The following is a 26466-nucleotide window of genomic DNA, read 5'->3' on the forward strand; positions in this document are numbered from 1 at the left end:
CTTAACTGTTCTGTTGGGTTCTAAACTGAAAGTCGATTGTACACGTTCACAAACTTGGTTTCAGTAGCTTCAAAGTTAGAATAATGGAAAAATCAGTAAACATCTAAATTAATGACTGTAAAGAGAATTCCATAAAAATTAAGTTGAGTGCTTTGAGACGTTTCAATATAAATGAGCTATTTAAAGTTTGCTGTCAAATTTAATGAAGGCTGGATAATTAATTATAAATGATGAAGAGAAAAGTCATCAAAGCCCCAAGTTGTTCCTGTCAAAGGTTATGGACCCGCTGCCTGGTCAAAAGGATAAGCAGCTCACAGGAGGATACAAATGGACCACATCACTCAGTGCCACATTGGAGCAGCTGACTTTTCCTAAGACTGTCTCTTCTAAGGAAGCAATGAGTTAATTTATAGTCTGACCTGAGATTTTTTTCATGGTGAGCAGGTGATTCTGTATTCACATTCCTTCAGAAATGCTTTTAAGTTCTCTCTCCATTATAAAAACATAAGTAAAAAATCATACATAATAGATTATATATGGCTTATGCAGCAAGAGGCCCACACTCAGCAGACGATGAATATTGAACACAGGGCATTAGCTCTATACAAAATGACTGGTGAATTCACGAGTGTGCACTTACATAGTCAATTAAAATGATGTCACTAATGGCATCTAAGTGTAGTTTTGTGATTACGGACTTTTCATTTACTCCATAAGCTCTCTGCTTCATCTGATAAGGGGGCTCCCACTCGACAGAGAGCTCCAGATTGATTAGACGTGCCCTGGCCTCTGCAGCTCTCTCAGCTTGTCCTGTGAATGCCTTGAGTATCTTTACTGTACTGCACTGCAATTTTTGAGATGTATTTATTTTTATGTGTATGAAGGTTTTGCCTGCACGTGTGATTGTGTTGAGTGCCTGATGCCCACAGAGGCCAGAAGAGGGCATTGGATCCCTGGAACCAGAGCTCCAGACAGATGGTAGTGAGCCACTGTGAACCGAACGCAGGTCCTCCAGAAGAGCACTGAGTGCTCTGAACCACTGAGCCACGTCTCCAGTCCTTGTATTGCAATGTTTAAATATTAATTCCTGAATTATAGATGCCTTGAAAGCTATAATTCTTTCTGTCATCATCATAGAAAAATTATTAAATAAATAAATTTGACTATTATGGGATATGACAGCATCATATGGCATGAGGGCGTAATTTAGGTTCAAGGTTAAACTTTGTTTCACTTCCATTTCCATCACAACTTACAGTTATATGTCACAGTGCTTCCGTCACAGTCTTATAGTTATGTGTCACAGTGCTTCCGTCACAGTCTTACAGTTATATGTCACAGTGCTTCCGTCACAGTCTTACAGTTATGTGTCACAGTGCTTTTACTCAGGTGAATCCTTTATTAGATGGCTTTCACCATGAAGTCACACCTCAGTTTTCAGTGTATCTCAGGGTCCTTAATGGGTGGGCTTTTGATGTGCCACAGAGCTTACAAAGCCAAATCCCTTAGCTTGTGGCAGCTAAACTAAAATTTTGTACTTACTTTTAATTTTTATTTACCGATTAAATGAGAACTATCCCCCAGCTATCTTCAAGAGGGTAATTTAACACTGTAATAGCAATCTTAGTTTGGGGTTTCAAAGTGTATCTTTAAGCCAGGTATCTGGACACGTGTCTGTAAGTCCAGCACCTGGGAGGAAGATGCAGCACAGTTATGAGTTTAGGCCTCCGTGGGATGCACTGAAAGCTGAAGGGCAGTCTGAAGTTCATGGTGAGGTGCTTTCTGGGAATGCAGACCCCTAGCAGAAGACTTGCCTGGCATGTGCGAGGCCCTGCGTCAATCCAAACACTGCAGCAAAACAAAAGATGTGTAGGAAGTTGTTATTTCTTAAATCAAATAATCTTTAAAGACAAGCTAGGTTCTACTCTAGACTCTTGTTACACCTGGCTGTTTGGTTGCTGTATTAGTTACTTTTCTTTGCTGTGATGGGATACAATGACAAAAACAACTTATGTTTAAAAGAACAGTTTTTTGGGCCTCGTTCCAGAGGGATAGGAATCATCATGGCATATAGGCATGACGCCAAGCAGCAGGCATGGTGGCAGGAACAGGAAGCCAAGTGCGCACATCTTGAACCACAGGCAAGAAGCAGAGGAAGTGGCCTGGAAATGATGCAGGCTTTTTCATCTAAAAGCCTGAGTACAGTTATGTACATCCTCCAGCAAGACTGTTCCACATAAACATCCCCAAACAGTTCCTCCACCTGGGGACCAAGTGGTCAAATGTCTGAGGTTGCAGGGGACGTTTCTTATCCAAACCACCACATTCCACTCCCTGGTACACAACTAGTGATCTGGCAAATGCTTCTTCCCTTAGCATTTGTCCATAAGGACCACCAGAAGCAATTTTGCTTTCAGCTGGCAAGGCCAGCAGTGCACACCTGTCCCGTGGTACCGCCGGGGTACACTGAGTCTCCATCTCTGTGTCCTAGCTTGATTCAGAGAGATCTTGATTGTCTGTCTCTTCCACAGAGTACCACACTGGTCCACTATGTAATTGACAACATTATAGCAATTGAATCAAGTGCACAGGAGGCAGCAACTGCTTTAGACTTGTTGGTAAAGCATACATGTGTTAGAGGATAGGAAAGAAATCCAACCAAGATTCAAGAGGCTTCTACCTTCATCAGATTTCTAGAAGGCCAGTGGTGTGGAGTGTGCAGAGATGTTCTTTCAAGGTAAAAGCTAAGTCATTGCACGTCACCAGCAAGAAAGATGCACAGCTTTTAATGGGCCTATTTGGATTGTGGAGGCAGCACATTCTTCACTCGGATGTGTTACTCCAGCCCACATACCAGGTGACTCAGAAAGGTGTGAGCTTTGTGTGGGGCCTGGCACAGGAGAAGGCTCTTCAGCAGCTCCAGCCTGCTGTGTAGACTGCTCTGCCACTTAGACCATATGATCCAGGTACTCATACCTTACATGTCAGAGGCAGATAGGGATGCTGTTCGGAGTCTCTGGCAGGCCCCTATAGATGAGTCATAGCAGAGACCCTTGGGATTTTGGAGCAAGTCTTTACCACCATCTACATACAATTACGTTTTCTTTGAGAGACAGCTCTTAGCCTGCTACTGAGTGGAAATAGCATTTGACAATGTGGCCTGAGCTAAGTATTAATCTGACGCCCACCCCAAGTCATAAAGGAGGGTGTGCACAGCAGCAACCTATTATCAAATGGAAGTGTTAGGGCCAAGGTGCATCCTAAGGGCACCAGCAAGCTACACGAAGAAGTTGCCCAAACGCCTGTTCTACTCCTGTTACAATGCCTCTGCTCCCAAGATGCGCCTGTGGCCTCATGGGCGTGCCCTATGGCCTCATGGGTGTGCCCTATGGTTGATTAACTGAGGAAGAGAAGGCTAGGGCCCAGCTGGTTCTGCACACTATGCAGGCACTACCACAGAAGTGGACAGCTACGTACAGCCTAATGACTCCTTTCTGGGACAACCCTGAAAGATACTGGTGAAGGGAAATCTTCACAGTGGGCAGAACATCAGGCAAATTACATGGTCATTTTGCTGAGAAGGAGAAATGGCCAGATGCGTAATTGTTCACTGACTCATGAGGCTGCCGCCAGTGGTTCAGCTGGATGCTCAGAGACTTGGAAAGAGCGTGACTGGGAAGGGATCGAGAAAGACTTTGGGGGAAGAAGTATGTGAATCGTTTTTTTTCCAAGTGAGCAAAGAATGTGACGATATTTGTACATCATAGAAATGTTCATCAAAAGTGACTTCAGCAGAGGAAGAGTTCGGCAATCAAGGAAACAGCATGAGCCGTTCTGTGGGCAGACGCCCTCTTTCCCCAGCCATCCCCTCACTGGTGGGCGTGCCGTGAACAAAGTAGCTATGATTGCAGAAACGGAGGTTATACATGGGCCTGACAGTGTGGACTTCTGCTCACCAAGGTTGACTTGGCTGTGGCACGGTGCCCCTCATGCCCCCCACCATTTCGCAGGGTAACCAGCCAGCATCCTAGTGGCAGGTTACTACGTTGAACAGCTTCCTTTGTGGAAAGGGCAATGTTCAGTCCTTAGTGGAATAGGTCTTTATTCTGGTTATGGGTTTGGCTTTCCTGCATGTAAAGCTTCTGCTAAAACCACCATCCATGGACTTATAGAATGACGCACCCACTGTCACTGCGTTCTACATAGCGTCACTTCTGACCAGGAAAACTCCCTTCGTAGCCATAGCAGTGTGACAGGAGGCCCATGCTCGTGGAAGCCACTGGTCTTAGCATTGTCCCTACGCCCTAAGAGAGCAGCCTTGGTAGAAAGGCAGAATGAACTTCTAAAGTCTCCTTTATAGGGGCGGTTAGGTGGCAGCAGCCCGGCAGGCTGGGGCAGGTCCTCCAAAGATAGTGTATGTTTTGACTCAGTAGCCAGTAGATGATACAGTTTCTCTCAGAGCCCAGGAGCTAAGGCACAGAAATGGAGATGATTCCATTCACTGTCACACCTAGTGACTACTGGGGAGATTTTTGTTTCCTGTTCCTTCAATGTTAACTTCAGCTGGCCTAGACCTTTCCAGACAGGTGTGCACTCCTGCCTGGAAGTAAAATAAACATTCTGTTGAGCTGGGAGCTCAGACTTCCCCCACCTGGCCAAGGCATGGTGACCAGTTCCAGAAATGAGAAATAACCAACATAACCATATTTGTCCTATTTTTGTTTAAAAAAAAACACACTTGTACATATATTAGCCACATTTGTGTTTGCTTTCCTATATTTCTTTATCACATAGTGTGATGTCGAGATAATATCAGTGGTTAAGTGTTTAAATCTATATTATCATATTTAAGAGGGTTTTTGCTGCTGCTGCTGCTGCTGCTGCTGCTGCTGCAGTTGTGGTTGTTGTTGTTTTGAGACAGGGTCTCACTGCATAGCCCTGGCTGTCCTGGAACTCTCTCTCTTTGTTGACCAGGCTGGCTTCAAACTCACAGAGATCTGTCTGTCTCTGCCTCCTGGGATTAAAGGTGTGCGCCATTATTCCTGGCTGCCATGTGTAGGTTTTGAGACCCTGAACGACTAAGCATTCCTCAGGGGACATTGCTACCTATTCTCAGACACATTTGCAGGTGGTCATGGAACAGTCATCATGTTAGGCAGGGTTACGACCTGGTTATTGTTCTCATTCAGAAATTCATCATGGCATGAGGTATGGTTGATTTTGTGTCAAGTTGGCAAATGGTAGACTTGTGATAGCTAATCTTGGTTGTCAACTCGCCTATATATGGAGTCATGTAAAACCCAAGCTGCTGAGACAGCCAGCCGTGCAGAGTGAATAGCTCCAGATTCTCAACCTCTCCAGATCACATTATGCAAGCCGTTCTAATAAATGCCCTTTTAATATGTGTGTGCGTGTATGTGTGTGTGTATGTGTGTTTGTGTGTGTGTGTGTGCATCCTACCAGTTTTGTTCCTTTAGAGAACCCTGATTAATACATTGCTACATTCATAATTAAAAATAAACATATTTGGAACACTTGGTCCTTTCAAACTGTCTCCCAATTTCCTTGTTCTTGTCATCCTTTTTCCCATCATGCAGGCCTGAAAATACTGTGACTTTTGACTTTCTCTTGTTTAGATACAAGCATTCTAAGTCAATCTCTAAAATACTATATTTTTAACATTCATCTCCTGTAGCGAGTCTTTGCTACTCTGTTGTTTCTTCCTTCTCCACCCTTTCTTCTCCTTTCCAGCTCCCTAACATTAGATATAAAAGAAGAAAAAGATAGAGAGGAAAGGAAAGAGATCCCTGAGTAAAGTCAGAGGTAAGAAAGAAGATGACGTTATAATTAGACTACTTTCTGGGGACTAGGGGCATCGAGCTCCTTGGGGCAAGTTTGATCTTTGTTCTCAGGATATCTAATTTCTTCTTCTTATTGCTTCTTCTTTTCACACAGCTACTTAACACACCACAACCAACAGCAACCCACCTCTAGGGACTCTAGCATCTATATACCTTCTGAAAAGTCCCCAGCGTACCAAATGTCATTCAATTGCAAAAACTATCTGCAGCTGGCAAAATCACACCCTCGCTGGAGCACGAGGCAAGTCATAGTCAGCTCCCGCAAAGCAGCCTCATATCCCCACACCTGGGACTAAAACCAAAACATATTTGTTTGCTTGTTTGTTTGGTTTTGAGTCAGGGTTTCTCTGTGTAATAACTCTGGCTGTCCTGGAACTCTCTTTGTAGACCAGGCTGGCCTTGAACTCACAGAGATTAGCTTACCTCTGCCTCCCAAGTGCTGGAATTAAAGGCATGCACCACCACACCTGGCTCGAAAACATATCCTTACAATCTCTCTCTCTCTCTCTCTCTCTCTCTCTCTCTCTCTCTCTGTGTGTGTGTGTGTGTGTGTGTGTGTGTGTGTGTGTGTGTGTGTTTTAAGAACAAAGCTCCAAAGTTCTCACTACAGTCTCCCTTTCAAATCATGCTGCTTGCAACCGAGGGTAAACTGTGCTCACATTGTCATTGTCTGCTTTCTCTGTCACAATTACTTCCCCTCCAAGACCACTTTCACCGTTCTCTGATTGATCTTGAAGTCTGTCTCTAAATCATCACCTTAAGATCCTCATCTTACCTGACTGCAGGAGCCATTCCTCAATTAGTCAGTGTGTAGTAAGCCATTCGTGTGAGATCACCTTTTGCTTGGTTGTAAGAGAAAGGCCATTGCTCTTTAAATTTGGTATATCTTGAATGTTTTGCACTATACTAATTGTTAAGGCTGTAACAGTCCTTGCCCTGGTGGACTGTATAGCATATTTTCTCCTTTGGGTTCCACTCTTTGTATAGAACGTATATTTATTGAATGTACAGGATTTTTTTTTCTTTATAACAACAGCTATGAGATTGGAGAAAAAGATACAGAGTACTTGGTGTATTTCTTGTTGCTACTGTTTGGTTTTGTCTGTACTGTTGTTACTGTTATTCGAGACACTGTTTCAGTCTGTAGCTGACTAGTCTGGAACTGGCTATGTAGACCTCACACCTTATACTCACACAGATCTGCCTGCCGCGCCCCTCCCCCACCCCCGATGCTGGGGTTAAAGGCGTCCACCACACAGGGTGTTGCCGGAGCTTTTGAAACAGGATCTCATGTTGCCCAGGCTGGGCTTGGGCTTCCAGTGTAGCTCTAGCTGGCCTCTACCTCCCAAGAACTAGGATCACAGAAGTGGGCTTCAGTGCTCACCTTCAGTTTTTTCTAATCATTAGAAAAATCAACAGATAAGTCATTAACTGCTATTTTCTGCCTCCATGCATTTTTAATTGTTGGGTTTTAGAAATAAGATAAGTCCTAATAAAAAGACTAATTTGATAAAGTCAAAGGTTTTTTTGAAATGACTAGACTTGATTCCTAATTGCTCTCTAAAGTTTGGTCATTCACTGTAATATATTCTTTTCATAATTGAAGAAAAATTTGGGAATATGAGTACTGCTGGGTTAACATAATAAAGCCAGTTCTTTTTAAAGATCTATTTTTAAAGATGTATTTATGTGTATCTGGGTAAGTGAACGCTACATGTGTTGGTGCCAATGGTGACCAGAAGAGGGCATTGGATCCCCTGGAGTTAGAGTCACAGCCTGACATGGGTACTGGGAACTGAATTTCACTCTTCTGAAAAAGCAGAAAGGACTCTTCACCACTGAGACCCCACACCAGCTCTTAAAGGCTTTGATGTTTTTTATCCAGAATTACACATATAAATCTCTAGGATAAACTCATTAAAACTGATTATTAGGAGATACTATTCTATTAAAACTGCTTAGGCAAAATGAGATTTTTATAGTAATGATTTACTATGTAAGCCAGTGACCAAATATCAGTGATTTAAATGGTTGAGTGAAGCCAGAGCTGAAAACAAGACAGTGAAGAAGGGAAAAGAACATATAAAATATATGACACAGCTAAGGCCTGAGCATGGTAGACCCCAAAGGCAAGCTTTACCTTACCTACTGCACCCTACCTTAGTAATAAGCTCTTGTTTTTATTGTAATACTGAATAGAGACATAAATTCACAGTCCAGCATTTGAGCAGGTTTGAAGCAGATGTTTCAGACAGGTTCTTAATTACTTTTTTGAAAAATATATTCATAATAGACACATTATCTGTTTTAAACAATGTACCAACTCTGTATCTCAAGTTTAACTTGAACTAAAGCAAGAGTATTGAGATAAAAATAAAGAGATGCAGAGTTTAATCAGTTTGACAGAAGTGTAATACCTCAAGAATGATATAGAAAAAAAAAAGACATTTTTATAATGTCATACTGTGGTTTTCCTCTCAAGTTGAAAGCATCTTTAAAAGATTTTGTCACCAAAGGTACGTATTTCGCTCATATTTTTAAAATAATAGGTTGTTCATTTATTGCATAGTTGAAATATACAATATAAATTCATGCTTTTGTTGTTGCTGTGATTGCTGGGTTCACTCACTGCAGATCTATTTATTAGCATGACTCCTTGCCAAGTGCTAGGGCCACGATGATGAATCCAGACAAAACATTGTACTGGGAGTTGCCTTGTAGTGAGGTTATAGACCATAAATGAATGGCAGTACCAGGTAATGGTGAGTGCCATGAAAAAAATAGGAAGGTCAGGAGATAGAGGATTATAAGGGATGGAAATAACATACATAAATTAATTAATGAGGCTCATTCTGATCATTTAACAACATGGTGTGTAGGGGAAGTCTGGGATTGAACCAGTGCTGTCCACGTGCCAAGCACATGCCCTGCTACTTGGGCACTTCCTGCAGCCTCTGAGTGCTTCTCCTCAGAGCCAGGGTTTGGTTGAAACAGTTTTCTGTCATGGAGTGAAAGCTGATGGGTCAGAAATGAAAGTATCATTCAAAGAAATGCTTGCCAGAGGGTGTGGTGGTGTACACCTTTAATCCCAGCACTCAGAGGGAGGGTTAGCTCTGGGAGCTGGAGGCTTGCCTGGTCTACTTAATCAGTTCCAGGCCAGCAAGGGCTACATAGTGAGACCATGTCTCCGAAGTAAACAAACAAATGCTGAGTTTCATGGCCTGGCAGCATTAGTGCCCAGCCTATCATAAAGGGAATTGGGAGGTTTAATAGCTTCCACAAAGAGAGGAGACCAAATAAGATGATAAGAATAAAGCGCAAGAGACCTTAAGTATCCATTTTTATATCTGAAAAATGAATTAAAATTAAAACGAAAAGCTATTCACTGTCACTCATAATCAAATGTAAGGTAAAAACCAAACCCTACATACCCAGCAAAATGACTAGCAGTAAAAAGACTGATGGGCTGAAGGTGTGGCTCAGGGGGTTAGTGTGTGTACTGCTCTTTCAGAGGACCTGAGTTCAGTTCCCACTACCCATGTCAGGGTGGGGTGGGGGGGGTGTTGATACCCTCTTCTGGCCTTTGCAGGCACTGCACACACATACATAGTCACATAATTAAATATAAAATAAATCTTTTTTAGAAACCCTAACAGTGCCAGTGTTGGCTGGATAGAGCAGTAGGAGCTTTCATACCCTGCTTTTAGGAGTGCAAATTGGTGGCAACAGTCACAGTGGACCACGTGCATACCCCATAATGTAGTAGCCCCCAGATGCCCACATAACTGTCATGCATATATGTGTGTATATGTCAGACCACTCATAGCAGCAGTATTGGCCAAAGTTTAAAAGTAAAAACAGCTCAAGGTTCTTGTCAGCAACAGAAGGGATCTTAGTGGTCATAGCTATCTGTGCCTCTATACATGTATGTTTAGAATATATAGTCATAAAGACTATTCCCCAAGTACTACAAACCATGGGTTGCTTTTGGTGGTGGTAGAGAAGTTGAACCTTCACATGTGCTATGCTTCCAACCCATCTATGAATTAAATTTTAGGACAGTAATGAACAGAGGAATATGTCTGAGAAACACAATCTATGCTAAGGGCTGCGGTTCCCTTTGGGAAGGCTTGTGAAGTGCTGAGTGCTGGTCACTGTCTCTGAACCTTAGTGGAATTACACAGTGGGTTCCTGTCATGCAAATGCATTGTGCTTTCCACTGTGACTTAAACCCTTGTTATCCAACATGCCTCTAAAAACATGAAAGCTGGTTGCTGTCTATCTGGAAATAGAGTAGAAAAAAATCTAAAACAAGAACAATACAATCTGAAAATGTAATATTTAACAAGCTTCTACTTGATAGTAAAACAAAGACAAATAGCCCAGAAAAAAAAAAATAGATGTGGCTAGTTCAGAAATGGCCATTGGACCTAAAATAATGTGTTCAAGGCCAGTCGTCTTCTAGAGTTAAAAGAATTGCAATAGTTATTGCCAAAGTCAAGCCTCCGTGAGGAGATGAGAAGAGTGCAGTCCTTTGTGTCTGAATGAATTTGAAAAAACTTCAGCTACTCAACTTTGAAATGAGGATACCTTGAATGCAGCAATTCTCCTGGGAATAGGTTGCGTAGATAGAGAAGCCTCACAGGACACTTAGTGTTGCCGTTAGCAGCAAACAAATCTTGAAATCAACTCAAAGCCTATTATTTGCAAGGTTGGTGGTGGTGGTGAAGGTTTGGTTTGGTTTGAAACAGTGTCTCACAATATAAATAATGCTGGCTTAAAACTTGAGATGTGGCCCAAACTGGCCTCAAACTCATGGCAATGCCCCTGCTTCAGTCTTTTGAGCCCTGGAAATTACAGCATGAGCCACATGCCTACCTCAAAGAGATATTAATGAGCTATTTTACAAGTATGAAATATCATGAAACTGCTAGAAAGATTTATTAGCTAGCATCTCCATGTGTATATGAAATTACATAAGAAAAGCAACTTGCAGGCTAGAGAGATGCCCAGGGGTTAAGAGCAGATGCTGCTGTCTTCTAGAGCATCAGGTTCAGCTCCCAGACTCAGGAAGGGTGGTTCATAAGCCTGCAACTCCAGCTCTGGGGTCCTACACCTCTGGCTTCTGAGAGCACCTGCACTCCTACACATAACTGGAAATAGCTTCAATAAGAAAACAAAGGTGTTCAAATTGTATATATGATATGACCTCTCTTCAAGCAGTAATCAAAATTCTTATAAATGTGTGTAAGTGAGATTATGAGTGAGACAGAGGGGGTCAGGGTAAGTCCTGGCCATGATGGCAGCAGTTAAATGCTTGTCCTTCTGCAACCCAAGTCCTCGGGTCCCTTTAGAGCTGTGGAGCCTGTCTCACTGGCTGACTCAGAACAGCTACTATTTTAAGTAGGTATACATTTAATGTATAGGGCACCTTTTTGATAAAAGGTAAGGCCTCATTGTTTAGCATCCATGGCTCCTTAAGTCTGAATTTCTTCTGATGGAGAATCACTGTTGAAAAATGTCTCACCGTTAAACACTAGGCTCACAACCAAAAATATAAGAGAAATGTCTCACATCACAATGGCCCTTACTGAAAGCCACTGTTGAGTTCAGGTTTCAATGATTCACCAAACAAGATGACAATCAAACCACTTGTAGCTGTTAAAAACATCATTTCCTGGAATTCAGAGCATTGGCGAATGTTCTCACATGGATTCGATCTAAATTAAATTTTCGCCTATATAAAAATCACATTTATTAAAGTTTATTTTGGTGAGAATGCTTGCTAAAAGCATAAGGACGCACTTGGAGTCCCCAGCATCCATGTAAAAAGCTGAGCTTGACTGTAGCTTTCATACCTGTGACCCTGGCCCTGGGAAGGAGGAGGAGGAGCACAGATCCCTCACCTGTCAGCCAGCTAAGCTTCCCGGCCAGCGAGAGCCTGTCTCTAGGCAGTACTGGAGAGTGTGGTAGAGGTAGACACCTCATATCTAGCTGTGGCCTGCACACATGCATGCACGCGCACGCGCACACACACACACACACACACACACACACACACACACTCACCACACTCATGACTCACAAATTATTCTTTCTGTAATATTTCATGATCCTTTCCTTTGTCAGCATATAATACGTTTAAAAACATCTTTTAAAGTTCCAAGATGCCAGTGATCTTTCTTTTGCATGCTTTGCACATAGAAGTAGTTGGCAGGTTCTTTCTGAATGAAGAGGGTGAAGATCAGGTCATTCTGTCCCACTGCTGCGCTATTTCCCAGTGCATCCATACATGCTGCGCTATTTCCCAGTGCATCCATACATGCTGCGCTATTTCCCAGTGCATCCATACATGCTGCGCTATTTCCCAGTGCATCTATACATGCTGCGCTTTGCAGGATGTTGCCACCTTTGGCACCTGCCCTCTCAAGGCTCACAGCGCCCTCTTGTCATTCCAGCCACTGAAAGCCACAGTCTCTAGTGTGCAGAAACTTTGGTCAGGGAGGAAGCTTTCTACCACCATTAGGAACTTCAAGCCCAAAGTCTCTCACCATGCTTAGTAGAATACTCAAAGTAACTGTTTAGTATTTTAATTTTTGGAATTTTCTCTTTATCAATTTGTGAGGACTATGTCCACACCACTGCTTTGTCTTGTTACCACAGAGGGCACTGTCCAGAGCACTCTGCAGCCAAGGACGTCTTCTCCTTGGGAGACTTTTTATTTATTTATTTTTTTCATGACAGGGTTTCTCTGTGTAGCCTTGGGTGTCTTGGACTCACTCTGTAGACCAGGGTAGCCTTGAACTCACAGCAATCCACCTGCCCAAGTTCTGGGATGAAAGGCATGTACCACCACGCCTTGGTAGCCTTGTTAAGCCTCATTTTCCCTTTTCTAAATAAGAAATCTCTGTTAAACGGAAGAAAGCAGCCCTGTTTTAAATTAAGAGAGTGATATTGGTGTCAAGAGTATTTCTTTTAAAAATAAACACTGACATATTTTGGTCCATTGTAGGTTTCACACTTTTTCTTCTAGTTTTTCTCATTATCCTTTGTTCAAACGAACTCTTACCCAAGGATGTCACTGTACATCGAGAGGTGGGAGAGAAGAGACAGGAGGAAAGTGGCTGCCCAAGCCCCACTTTAGACTCCTTCCTCCTCATCCCCACCCAGCACAACTCAAGAACCCTTACCGCTCATCTCAGTCAAAATGCTTAAAAAAAAAAAAACCAAAAAACTAGTTCTGTGCTAGCTCACCTAGGAACTTGGTTCAAAAGTAGGACCTGTGGTAAAGTGGTTTTTAAGTACAAAGGAAAACACTCTGGGATCTGTTTCTTGTTTCAGCAACAAAAGAGTTAAAACACCGAGCCACAGAGGCTGCGATTCTGCAGCGGGATAGTGCTCTCAGTCTCTGTCAGTGGTGGTGTGGAGAAGGGGGTGGTGTTCTGCATCTGAAAGGACTTTAATGAATGCCGTCAGTGTTTGTAGGAGCCGAGGGTCTGCCTGGGGAAGGGAAGCTCAGAAAGTGCTGTGGCTGCTTCAGGATAGGTGGATCAGAGTTTGCTGTGATGGAACGGAATGTTCCACCGCGGTTCATCTTTATTCATTATCCTTTGTTCTTTATAGTCTGATATATTGGGATGAAAGTAAATGTAGATATATATATATATATGTATGTGTGAGGGATTTATTTTCTTTTAAAGCTGTTTGTTGTGTACAGCAGGGAAGATACTTCTCTTGTCTTGCTTGGATGCACAAATCTGTGCGCTGTGCTTTTCGCCCGTTGCCTAGACGATCAATTGGTTTCTCTGAGGATGTCTGGTTCTCGTAAAGAGTTTGATGTGAAACAGATTTTGAAAATCAGGTGGAGGTGGTTTGGCCATCAAGCACCGTCTAATTCTTCTGTGGACAGCCAGCAGGGAGAATTTTGGAACCGAGGACAGACGGGAGCAAACGGTGGGAGAAAGTTTTTAGATCCGTGTAACCTACAATTGCCTTTGGCTTCAATTGGTTACCGAAGGTCCAGCCAACTGGATTTTCAGAATTCACCTTCTTGGCCAATGGCATCCACCTCTGAGGTCCCTGCGTTTGAGTTTACAGCAGAAGGCTGTGGTGGCGCACACTGGCTGGACAGACCAGAAGTGGATGATGGCACCAGCGAAGAGGAAAATGAATCTGATTCCAGCTCGAGCAGGTTGAATGTTTTCTTACTGTCAGAGATGGGGTGTGGGGTATATTCTCTGTGATACTTGAGAATGATTGAATATTTACCAGCTAATCTCTGTGACTGAACGTACATCTGCTTCCTGTGTACTGTCTATATGAATGGCATCTTGATATGGACATGTACATTTGCTAGGATTTGGAAGATGTTTCAAGATTAATTGTGTGAGATTTAAAGACAACAAATAGCTTTCATTTTGAAATACATTGCATTTCATGTACAGACCTGGCTCTGCTTTGAAAATAACATCCAGCAGCAGTTTTATACATCGTAGCCAGGCTTTATTCATCTGCCCTCTATATTTACAGTGAAACAATAAGACCTTTCTACAGTATAAAGCTTTGTGACATTTGGGTTATAATAGTTTACGGAGTCATTTTAATTGGATGAAAACAAAAGGTTTTTACGAAGGAAGCACATTGTAGTTCTCAGTTTTTGACACCATTTTAGTTGTCGATACTATGTTTCTTTCTGTGGTTATTTCTCTTTGTCCTGTCTGTGTTGCAGCTCTCCAGACTAAGACAGGGAATGCTTAGTAGCATGTCTCTTTCAGAGTAACACCTGCTAATTCCCACCACCCTGACTTTTCGCTGAAAGAAGAGATAATCTGTCAGGAAAGTTTAAGGGACGGCGGTGGGGGAGGGTGTGAGATGTGGTCAGCCAGTGAAAAAGAGATGAGGAGAAGGGGTTAGAAGAAATACAGTAAGGAAAATTGATAATTTCATGATGATTTTATTCCTTTTCTTGTGGAGTCTTTATTTTTAAGATGAATTTTCTTGATTAGTTTAACATGCTATGTAACAAGTTAAAGTTATCTTTTTGATTCCTCTTCATGCTAAATTATTTCTAGATATTTAAAGACACAAATACTTTCTTATTTGACTTTTGATTACTTTTTTCCCTTTAAAATTTCTTTGCAGGTTTTGATTATTATATTAAGTTGGTCAATGTCAGCGTAGGGCGTCCTGAAGAACTGAGATCAAATGAGATCAAATTCAAATGTCTCATGCTTGGAAACAGTCACCACCTTCTCTTCCTCTAACCTTCAGAACATGGAATTCTGACCTGTGGGAGGGTAAAAATAGACACCTGCCATCTGTGTAATGGAGAGAGGGAAATGTCTTTACTCAGATAAACTGTGTTTTTAGTGAAAATTTTTTGATTACTTCATAATGGAAGTCATAATGGAAGAGGAGCCATGAATAATTTTAATATTGGGATTAACTGAGCAAACATGATTCTATTATATTTGGGAAGGGGGGTACTTTTGCCATAAAGAAAACAACACATTTTTAATATTATGATTTTTTTTAACCAATTTTGGTGTGAAAGTAAATAATCATTCCATTTGAAAAACAAATATCATGAATATTTAAACAATTTTAAAAACCAAAACATTCATTTATTTACTAGCTTAGGCTATAAAACTATTCACTTCTATCTACTGCCCAATCATATGAGCATAAAATTTATGCACATGTCTAATATTGGGAAAATTTACTCACACTTCCTTATATCAAAGGTAGTTTTCATAACCAATGAATACTAAAATTTAATCCTCCTTTTGCATGCATGTAGAAGTATTTTGGTGAGGTGTTGGTTATAAAAGATTTTTGCTTTGACTCAGAGATAGTTATTGTATGTTCCTCAGGAATCTTACATTGATTTTTTTACTTGTAGGAATATAAAGATAAAATGTTAATCAAGGACATGGGTGAAAGGTCATCTTCAGAGATCTAACCTTTAAAACAAATACTACCCATACAATAAGAGAAAAAATCTGATTTTCACCTGTGAGGGGACATGTAAAAGCAATTACATATTCTTGATGCTTTAACATTTAAATCTTATAGCAAAAAACAGGTGTAGAGTTTAGAGTGTGCTTGTCTTTACACCTCGGTGTTCTACACCAAACGTGTCAGATCTTCTGCCTAACCCTAACCCTAACCCTAACCCTAACCTTGTCATCCTCTGGCTGAGCCTTTGACCTCTGTCACAGGGCTACCTTTGTTGCCCTCAGTTTTTTAAATAGCCAAAGTTGGCTAAGTGGTTGTCCTTCTACTGTGAGGGAAGCACAGCCCATTGATACTATTGTCAAAGACACTGCAGTGACATTCTCTGGATTATTGTGCAAGCTTGGAGCAATTCCTTTTATATATGTTTTCGACTGATGAACAAGAAATACTCTGACCATATAATAAGTGATATCTGAAAATACTAAAGATACAGTAAAGACACACATAGAGCACACGGATTTCTTCTTGGAGCAGTCATCAGTACAGACACTAGAGCACAAGCAGAGCTTTTGGGTTTAGGATGGGGAAGGACAGCTGAGTGGTTTTGCATAACCAGAATCCTGACAGCCACCATGGACGTGGGCAGGCACAGGCAGTGGCTGCAAGCCTCCCATGCAAAGACTGCACATTGTCAGCTCTGATTTGGCTGAAAGGCCTGCCTGAGCACTGGCCTCTCACTGCTCTGTCTGCCACCTCTCACCTTTTAACTTTCATCTGGACTGTATACACTAGTTGTGCTTTCTCTGTGGGGGTCAACTTTGATACTAAAACTAAATACTCAGACTTTAAATAACAGCATTTTCATGTCCTGTGTGTGATAGATTTCTATGATCTGAATTCTAGGCTAGTTCTTACCGGGGTCAGTAAGGTGTCTATAGCTACTACCATGTGACCGTAGTATAAATGGTTTACAGGTCTCTTGACTTACTCACTGTAGTATTAGGTAAATGTTTATACCTATTAAGTAAAGAAACTTATTACCTTTTATTGATTTTCTCTTTTTTGTTTTTTGTTTTTGTTTTTCAAGTCAGGGTTCCTCCGGGTTGCCCTGGTGTCCTAGAACTCACTCTGTAGACCAGGCTAGCCTCAAACTCACAGAGATTGCCTGCCTCTGCCTCCAAAGTGCTGAGATTAAGGGTGTGCATTGCCACCACTTGACAGATATTTGAAGTCAGTTTTATACAAAATATTATTGCAATTTAAACTCTTCTTTAAAAAATCATAGGAAAGTTCCCTCAGTGGCACTTAACTGTGAGGCACAGTGATACACACTTCAATATGTTAGCCTGTTTAGTTTTCACAGTGCTATTTTTAAAAATCTATTTTTAATTTGCTTTTTTTTTTTTTTTTTTATGTGAGTGAGGTTTTTCCTGCATGCATCTATGTGCACCATGTGTGTTCCTGGTATCCACAGAGGCCAGACGAGGGCGCCAGAGCCCCGAGAACTGAATTGCTTTCAACTCTCTGTTTCAACTCTGCCGATACTACACTCCTTCTGCTTCCCCACCCCTTTCCAAAGATAATATTCTTTTAAAAGATGTTTCCTTATTTGTTACTTATTTTGAGATTATATATTTTGAGATAATTACAGCATTTTCCCTCCCCCTTTCTCTTTCATGACTCTTACATAAACCTATCCTTTCTTTCTCTCAAATGTATGGTCATATATATTCCTAAATATAGCCTGTTTATTAGTGTGTGTGTGTGTTCCTGAGTGAGTACACATATGTGCACTACATGTGTGCAGAAGCCTGCAGATGTCAGATCCCTGAACTGATGTTGCAGACATTTATGAGCCAGCGTGTAGGTGCTCGAAATCATACCTGGGTCTTCAGCAAGAGCAGGAAGTGCTCTTAACTGCTGAGCTAGTTCCAGCCCCATATTAAGATGGCCTCTTAACTATGTAGTTCAGATTGGCCTTGAACTTAGCCCTCCTGCCTCGACCTCCCAAGTGTGGAGATTACAGCCATGCACCACTATTCCCAACTACAGCCGGCCTTTTAAGTCCCAGGCTTTTAAAGCAAAAGAACCCGAACATACCACTGATTACACTTTATTTTGCTTATATTGTGTTTGAATCTGGACAGTGAGGTTTTAAGGTTGTAGAAGCAGCCACAAAAACAATGACACACACGAACACATACAACACACATTGACCCATAACCAAATAATTTGGTCATTTAACCTTAGGAGTGGTATGTTGATAGATGGTAGGCTGAAATGACTTGTCAACGAATATCAGAAGGACTGGTGACAGGTGGACCAGTGGCCAAAGGCAGACAGCTCTCTGCCTCACGGGGTCATTCAGAGGCCCACACCCCTTTGCTTTCTTGCTCTACAATGTAGGGAAATATCCTCTCTGTGTGCTCAAAACCTACTCAGCTCTCCTCTTCATTCTCATCTTTGGGAAAGACTAAACAGAAGGCTGATGTGAAACATGTGAAACAAATGACTTCCTTTACTTTTTTTTTTTTTTTTTTTTTGAGACAGGGTCTCTCTGTGTAGCCTTGACTGTCCTGGACTCGCTTTTGTAGACCAGGCTGGCCTCAAACTCACAGCGATCCACCTGCCTCTGCCTCCTGAGTGCTGGGATTAAAGGCCTGCGCCACCACCGCCCTGCCAACTTCCTTTATCTCTTATTCCACTGGTGAAAACTCTGTCACGTGGCTGCAACTAGTTAGAAGAAAAGGGACTTTGAATGTAGTCTCTACGTGAGTGCTATCATGTGTCCAGCTGAAAGTCATTATTGTAGAAATAAAGAAGAGACCCAAGGTTATAATAAAAAGTGCAATGAGTAAAGACTAGGGTTGTAGAAGCATTCTTTAATGTGGGTGCTAGCTGGTGCTTCACCGACTAAGCCCTCTCCTCCGCCTGGCCCCATCTTCAGTCTTTTTTCTTTTTCTTTTTTTTTTTTTTTTTTTTTTTTTTTTTTTTTTTTGGTTTTTTTTTTTGGTTTTTTTTTTGTTGTTGTTGTTGTTTTGGTTTTTGGTTTTTGGTGGGCTTTTTTGTTTGTTTGTTTTTGTTCTTGTTTTGTTTTGTTTGAGACAGGGTCTCTCTGTGTAGCCTTGACTGTCCTGGACTCACTTGTAGACCAGGCTGGCCTCGAACTCACAGCGATCCACCTGCCTCTGCCTCCCCAGTGTTGGGATTAAAGGCCTGCACCACCACCATCTGGCCCCATCTTCAGTCTTTTAAGAATGAATGTGCTGTGTATCTGCATATAGATACATCTTTTGTCTGACAAATATTTAGATTGTTACAGTATTTCCCTGAAACAACACTGACTAAGTCGTTCCTGCAGCTCAGTCTCTGGATCCGTGGATAACTATTTTCTCAGGACAGTCTTGGGGCTACCTCGTGTTTTTTAGGCCCTTGGTTTGTGTTCTCAAAGTCATTTCACAATGGTTATTGCTATTCAAATTCTCTCCAGCGTCATGTGAATGCCTGTTGAGTCTTCCCTTCTGGACTGGTTACTTAAGATTCTTAGAATCATGGTATCTCTTTGCCACCAATATTCTTGCCATGGGCAGCCAGTGATTCCCAAATGAAAATGTGTCTTTCTTGAGAAGGTAAGAGACAGATGCGTTTTTGTCTTGAGGGGCGCTGGGGATTGAGCCAGAGCCTTACTCCTGCCAAGCACATGCTCCACCAATGAGCTGCAGTTCCAGTCCATAAAGATAATTCTCGGGCTCTTATACAAGTGTACAACTGCATTGTCCTTAGAAGAATGGCCGGACCTCTCTGAATGCTCCTGATCTGAGAAGCCAGCTGGGCCAGGCCTGGTTAGCACTTGGAAGGGAGACATCCCCGCCTCCACTTCTTCCTCACCTCCCTACAGCCTTCCCCCATCTGCTGCCTTCCCAAACACTAAGTGCATTTTCCCTCCTTCTGTTTTACAACCACAAGCACGTTCTGCCCGGAAATGCATAGGATGCTTGTTTGAAGTCATGATTATCTATCTCAACTTCTATTTATGTTTTATATCTCTCTTTTTGTCATTTTTCTTTGCTTTAGGTTCTTTAGGTTTCATGAAGCCCAGGGTGGTATTGAACTCTCAAGCTTCCTGCCTCCACCTCTTAAGTGCTGGAATTATAGGAATGTACCAACACTCCTGGCTTTTGTCTGTAGTTTATAAATTATAATTGTATGATGCTTATCTGTACATCCCTTATAAATCATTAAATATATTTTGGGTGTTCTTTAAGTATGCTGAGCAGTATACGGTACATAAAAAAACTGAAGACTGATAACCTGCACTAATAAATTCGTATTTTATTTTATACTTGTGATTATGAGTATTTGTGAAAGATGCTAGAAGATTCACAGTACAGTAATTGCACCTTTACAGAGGCATAGATTCTAGATGTCACATGTTATAATACAGGTGCCAAGCATCAATCACTTACACAGGGAGAAAGCCAGGCAGACTAGTCACAGTTCCACAGCAGCTTCTAACCTATTCAAAGTCCTCTGCAATATAATTCCTGTAAGTTAGTTTATATTATTTTTTCCTGTAAGTTATTTTTTAAAACTTAACTTAAAAATTACTTCATTAAAAAAATTCTACTGTAGGTAGATGCCGTGGCGCATACCTGTGATTCCAGCACTCAGGGAAGCAGAGGCGTGTATATCTCTGTGAGTTCAAGGCCAGCATGGTCTACAAAGCAAGTCCAGGACAGTCAAGGCTACATAGAGAAAGCCTGTCTCAGGAAAAAAAAATCAGCTGTACCAGACATGGTACCACATCCTTTAATCCTATTGCTAGGCGGGCAGAGGTTGGCAGTCTCCATGTTTGAGGCCAGCATGGTCTACATAGTGAGTTCCAGGCCAGCCATGGGTACATTGTGAGATCCTGTCCCAGAGAGGGGGGGGTGTGGCATAGAGGTGTGACAAGGCACATATTGTGCACTTACACATATGCAGACACCTGTGAAATCTGGAGAGTTATGGGTGCTGGGCTATGTTGCCAGTTAGGTATTTTCTGTCTGTCTTTAGTTCAAATTCCAGACCTTTCTCTAAGATCCTTTCTAAGCTACCCTCAGCCACACCCTGAGAATTACTATGTAAACAGTTGATGATCTGAATTTTTTTGGTTCTTGCCTCTTTTTTATGTGTTCAGTCATTTTCTGATTAATATTCAATCCCTATTTCAGTGACATAGACTAAAAATTAAATATTTCTATACAGCTTGGAGATATTCCCCAATGTATAATTCATTACAGTGAAGGTCTACCACTAGTGACTTGAATAACCTCATGCAGTTCTTTGAAATATATTTACCATCTTAGTAACATCCTGTAAATGAAACTAAACAGAGACAGTAGATGAAGTTCTTCTGTTATTAGGCGAGGATCAAGCAGAACAGCGAGAAACAGGTTTTAAATGCTCCATAAATGACCTGTTCCCGGATGTTTCTGTTGTAAGTTAGAATGCCTGCCTGGTTTACTAAAGGGCATTTTAAAGAGGAAATATGAAATTAAGTTATAAAAATTGGTAATAATGGGCATCATCTTTTAAAAGACAAGCAGACAGCATTAGATTTGACACAAGGACACGATTGAAGGCCTTTCATTAATGGGTTACTGCAAAGCAACCTAACACTTACCCGGAGAGGACTACACATGAATTGGTTCATTTCCTAATCCTCCTACAAGAAACCTTCTGAAATAAAATACTGCATGTTGCTCCTATATTGATGGCAAAGAAGGTGAGGCTTAGAGAAGTGAAATAACGCCCCCAGGGATATATGATGAGGGACTGACTAGGAGTTGAACCCAGGGTAGTAGGATTCTGGGCCAGCACTGTACAACATGACGTCATGCACTGATGAAAAGCTGTGCACATGTCATCTGGCTGCATAGCCACGAGTCCCCTGTACAAATTCTGTGTGTCGTAGTTTGAATGCACATAGTTTAATTCCCTGTAATTGAGTGGGTGTACAGCAAATTATTTTTTAAGAAAGTCTTGTTAGAATTATATTATAATTGTATTATCCCAACTGTCTTTTAAAAAATAAAAGCAAGAATTGCGGGGGAGTTGTGTAGCTGTGGAGGAGCGCCTTGCTGTTCATGCATGCTTTATGAACATAGCTGTGCTTTCCCATGAACTACAAACCGGAAGCTGGAACTTCTTTTGATCCTTCCTGTGAAGCAGTAGATGTGATTTCTATCTCCCATAATTAATTGTCACATTGCAATAATATGTTCCCTTAAGGTGGCAGCGGCTGAAAACTTGATACCAAATAAGAAAGAAGTTTGAAGTGTTATTTTAGAAACATAGGGTTTTTGTTTTTTGTTTGTTTGGTTTTTTTGTTTTTTGTTTTTGTCAGTGCTTCTGTGTATAGTGCTGGGGATGGAAAGCTGACCCAGCAGTTTAGAGCACTTTTTTTTTCTTCCAGAGAACTTGGGTTTGGTTCGCAACACCAATATGGTGGCTCACAGCTGCCTATAAGACTAGTTCCAGGGGTATCTGGAACCTTCTTCTGATCTGTGCACACATGGTGCACTTACATATGCTCAGGCAGGCAGGCAGGCACACATGCATACACACACACACTCACACACACGCACAGATACTCATAAAATAAATGAATAAAATGTAAAAACAGTTATAATATTTTACCTATATGCTCATTTTAAAATAACAAATGTTCCACTAATTTTAATAGTTTGTTTAAATTTTTATTCTAGGAAATTCATTTTACACATATGGGAAGGAAAGACTCAGTTTTGCAGTTTTGAACTGTAGGTTCATCATATACTCAGCTTTCTAATGTATCTACCTCCTAACCAAAATTTACACCAGTGGCCCTCAGCCCAGGGAAGTATTAGAAGCACCTCATGGCTTTTGAAAAATTTCGTGCCTAGATCTCACCCCAGACCAAGTGAGATGCCCCAAGTATGAGTGATCCCCTGTACAGGGAAAAGGGGAAAAAAAAAAAAAATATATATATATATATATATATATATGGGACAGGCTATACAGAGAAACCCTGTGTTGAAAAACAAAACAAACAAAGCCAAAACATATATGTATGGCAATGAGTGGTTACCCACTAATATTGATTGGTGACAGTTTCTTATATTGCACATGAAGGCTTTAAAGGGACTTAGTGGGAGGAAAACTTTAATCTGTGTTTTCTTTTTTTCAGAACTTCCAATAGTAGCCAGACACTGTCATCCTGCCATACTATGGAGCCGTGCTCATCAGATGAATTCTTTCAGGCCCTTAACCACGCAGAGCAAACATTTAAAAAAATGGAAAACTACTTGAGACATAAGCAACTGTGTGATGTCATTTTAGTCGCTGGCGATCGTAGGATTCCAGCTCACAGGTAATTGTTTTCTAAATTTCTATACCTGTGAAATAGTCCCTAGATAACTTAGTTACATGTGGCTAACCCTTAGGCCTCAGGGAGGTGATCTGTGTCACTGGGTGTCTGTAGGAAAACCACACGTGAGATTGCTGAACACAGTGTCCTGTCTTCTTTAGTGGAAACACAGGCATTAGCCTCAGATCAGTCTGTATTGCTTGCTGCTGTAGACAGCAGCAACATAAACAGTTTTCGTGCATATTAAGTACGCATTAAATGAGTTAACTAAGCTTGATGGAAATTAGAGTCTGTGGATAGCCAGAGCCAAAACCAAAAATCTCAGAGTTCACAAGATCTTAAGAGATTTCTTTTCTTTTCTTTTTCTTTTTTCTTTCAGTTTTTCAAGACAGGGTTTCTTTGTGTGTGGCCCTGGCTGTTCTGGAACTTTGTAGACTAGGCTAGCCTCGAACTTACAAAGATCCACCTGCTTCTGCCTCCTGAGTTAAAGGTGTGTGCCACCACACCCAGCTTTTCTTTTCTTTCTTTCTTTCTTTCTTTTTTTTTCTTTTTTTGATGCTGTGGGTTGAACATGTGCATTATCCTGCATGCTGAGCATGCACACTCCTTACGTACACTCCTGCGCCTTAGCAAGCTTCAGAACTCCCACGCGTTCCTGATTTTGTTTGCTGATCTCTAAGAAGCATGAAAATGATCATGGCAATGGGGATCCTTTAGCATGAAGGACATGTTTCTTAAAAAATAAAATATTTAGTAAAGAATAATTCATGTTCTTCTGATGATGTTCAGTTATTCATTGTTAATTGCCACTATGATCACAAAGATTTTTTACATATACATTTATATTATATATATATATATATATATAATAAACTACATATAGCAAGAAGAACCACAAAACAACCAGGAATTATATTAATGTTATATTCATAGTGTTTTGGCTATTTATATTTGGCAACCTTGAAAAAAACATATTTCCTATCTTGGTGAGTCTAAAATTCTAAATGTAGGCCTGGAGAGATGACTCAGAGGTCAAGAGCACTGACTGCGTTTCCAAAGGTCGTGAGTTCAATTCCCAGCAACCACATGTTGGCTTACAACCATCTATAATGAAATCTGTAAACATAATAAATAAATATTTTTTTAAAATTCTGAATGTAAATCAATATCTATCATGTCTCATCTCTATCAACTTAAAACATCTATCTAGACCTAAAAACATCTTAACCCCTAAACAACTAAGCTTAATTGTAAAACTAAACTATCAGATCTTCAACCCCATCAAAAATTATTTTTATGCCTTTCAACACTAACATTGTCCAGAAGTTTTTGTAAAACCCTTCAAGGTGGAAATAAAACCATTAGAAAGAGCTCGGGTTTATAGCTGTCAGTTAGTGTGCATCTATTGACTAACTCCTTCCATAAAAAGCCTGTGTTACGACCACGGTTTCTTAGAGAGGAGATTTCTACGTGAATCTCCCAGAGGCACCTTACAGTGGCTCTGAAACTGAGCTCACCGCCTCGGCCAGCAGCACGTGCTGACACCAAGCCTGACACAGATGACCGGTGGCCTCTCTGATCCCTCCTCCCCTGCACTGCTTGTAGCAAAGAGCCTATAGCTCTGAAAAGCTTTCAGTGGCTCCCCAGGTCACTACATTGAAAGCCAAAGTACAGCTGGGGACCTGTGCCACCCAGCACTCCCTTCCCCTCTGGTGCTCTGTCCAGTGCTCTCCTTGCTCTGCTGGAGGCTCACAGAGCCTCTCGGGGTCCTGTGCCTGGCAGGTGAGCGCCCTCTGCCCTTGGCTGTTCCTTCTGTCCCAGTGCTGTCCAGGCAATGCCAGGACTAAAGCCTTCACTTCCCTCAATAAAAATAATTTTAAGCAACAGGTCTTTGCCCACATGACACCATTTATCTGTGGCCTACTTTTTTTTTTTTTTGCCCTGTATCACTTATCTTTTTATTACCTATACCAGACTGTAACAAAAATATATAAACATTAAAAGTTTAAAATAGTATATAAGTTGCTAACACCATTTTCATGTATGTCCTACAAGCTCATTTCTGCCCCAAATCATTTAGGTTATTTTCAAAACTGGCAAAAAGAAAACAACCTTTACTTTTTTTTTTTTTTTTTTTTTTTTTTTTTTTTTTTTTTTGTTTGGTTTTTCGAGACAAGGTCTCTCTGTGTAGCCTTGGCTGTCCTGGACTCACTTTGTAGACCAAGCTGGCCTCGAACTCACAGCGATCACCTGCCTCTGCCTCCCGAGTGCTGGGATTAAAGGCGTGCGCCACCACGCCCAGCTACATTTTTCAATAGCAAGTGTTTATAGCTCTTTTTAAAAATTTCATAAGGTGGTGTTTGCATAGTAAAGTCATTTACCTCCGCAGAAAGTTTTCAGTAATGGTAATTTATTATGCAAAGGAAGGAAGTAGATCATAAAAGGATTTGTCAGATGTAGAATGCATCTCCCAGTACCGTGTGCTTCTGTAAGTGCCAAAAAAAGAGAGAGAGAGAGAGAGAAGAGAATGCATTTATTAATGAACATCCAGCTCTAATGTGCTCATTGATTGCTTTTCTAATGTCTCCTCAGACTGGTGCTCTCCTCCGTCTCAGATTATTTTGCTGCTATGTTTACTAATGATGTCAGGGAGGCAAGGCAAGAAGAAATAAAAATGGAAGGTGTGGAACCGAACTCACTGTGGTCCTTAATTCAGTATGCATACACAGGTAACAAGTTGAAAATGTAATCTGATTTCAGGTTTATCTTCCTTTGTCTTTTGCTTATGGTTTTTAAGCAGAGTCTCATATAATCAAGCTGACATTGAACTCACTACACAGCCAAAGGTGGCCTTGATCTGTTCCTGGCCTCTCTACTTCTAGATTTCAGATTTCTGCTTTAAATAAAACAAGCTGTAGTTCAGCTGATTCTGCTATGGTTATCACTACGTCTGATGCTATCCTGTATTGGTTAAAATATGTTAAAACCTTTAAAATGATTATCATGGCGAAGCTTTTGTATAATAGAGTTTTAAAGAGAGAGAGAGAGAGAGAGAGAGAGAGAGAGAGAGAGAGAGAGAGAGAGAGAGAGAGAGAGAGAGTGTGTGTGTGTGTGTGTGTGTGTGTGTGTGTGTGTGTGTGTGTGTGTGTGTGTGTGTGTGTGTGTGTGTGTGTGTGTGTGTGTGTGTGTGTGTGTGTGTGTGTGTGTGTGTTTCGGTCGGCTGACTGGAGACCAGAGGCACTGGTACCCTGGAGCTGC

General features: G+C 41.2%; 1 protein-coding gene across 1 annotated transcript in view; it reads left to right on the plus strand.

Annotated features, from left to right (window-relative positions):
- Positions 1-13558: 13558 nt before the first annotated feature.
- Positions 13559-26466, plus strand: part of Klhl5 (kelch like family member 5) — a 51198-nt gene continuing 38290 nt past the window's right edge. The window contains exons 1-3 of the mRNA XM_051165003.1: positions 13559-14052; positions 23029-23211; positions 25801-25937. Coding sequence (XP_051020960.1) covers positions 13673-14052; positions 23029-23211; positions 25801-25937 — 700 coding nt within the window. The 5' untranslated portion in view covers positions 13559-13672. The remainder of the gene's footprint in view (positions 14053-23028; positions 23212-25800; positions 25938-26466) is intronic.

This window comes from Acomys russatus, chromosome 22, assembly GCF_903995435.1.
Source record: "Acomys russatus chromosome 22, mAcoRus1.1, whole genome shotgun sequence".
Lineage (NCBI taxonomy): Eukaryota > Metazoa > Chordata > Mammalia > Rodentia > Muridae > Acomys > Acomys russatus.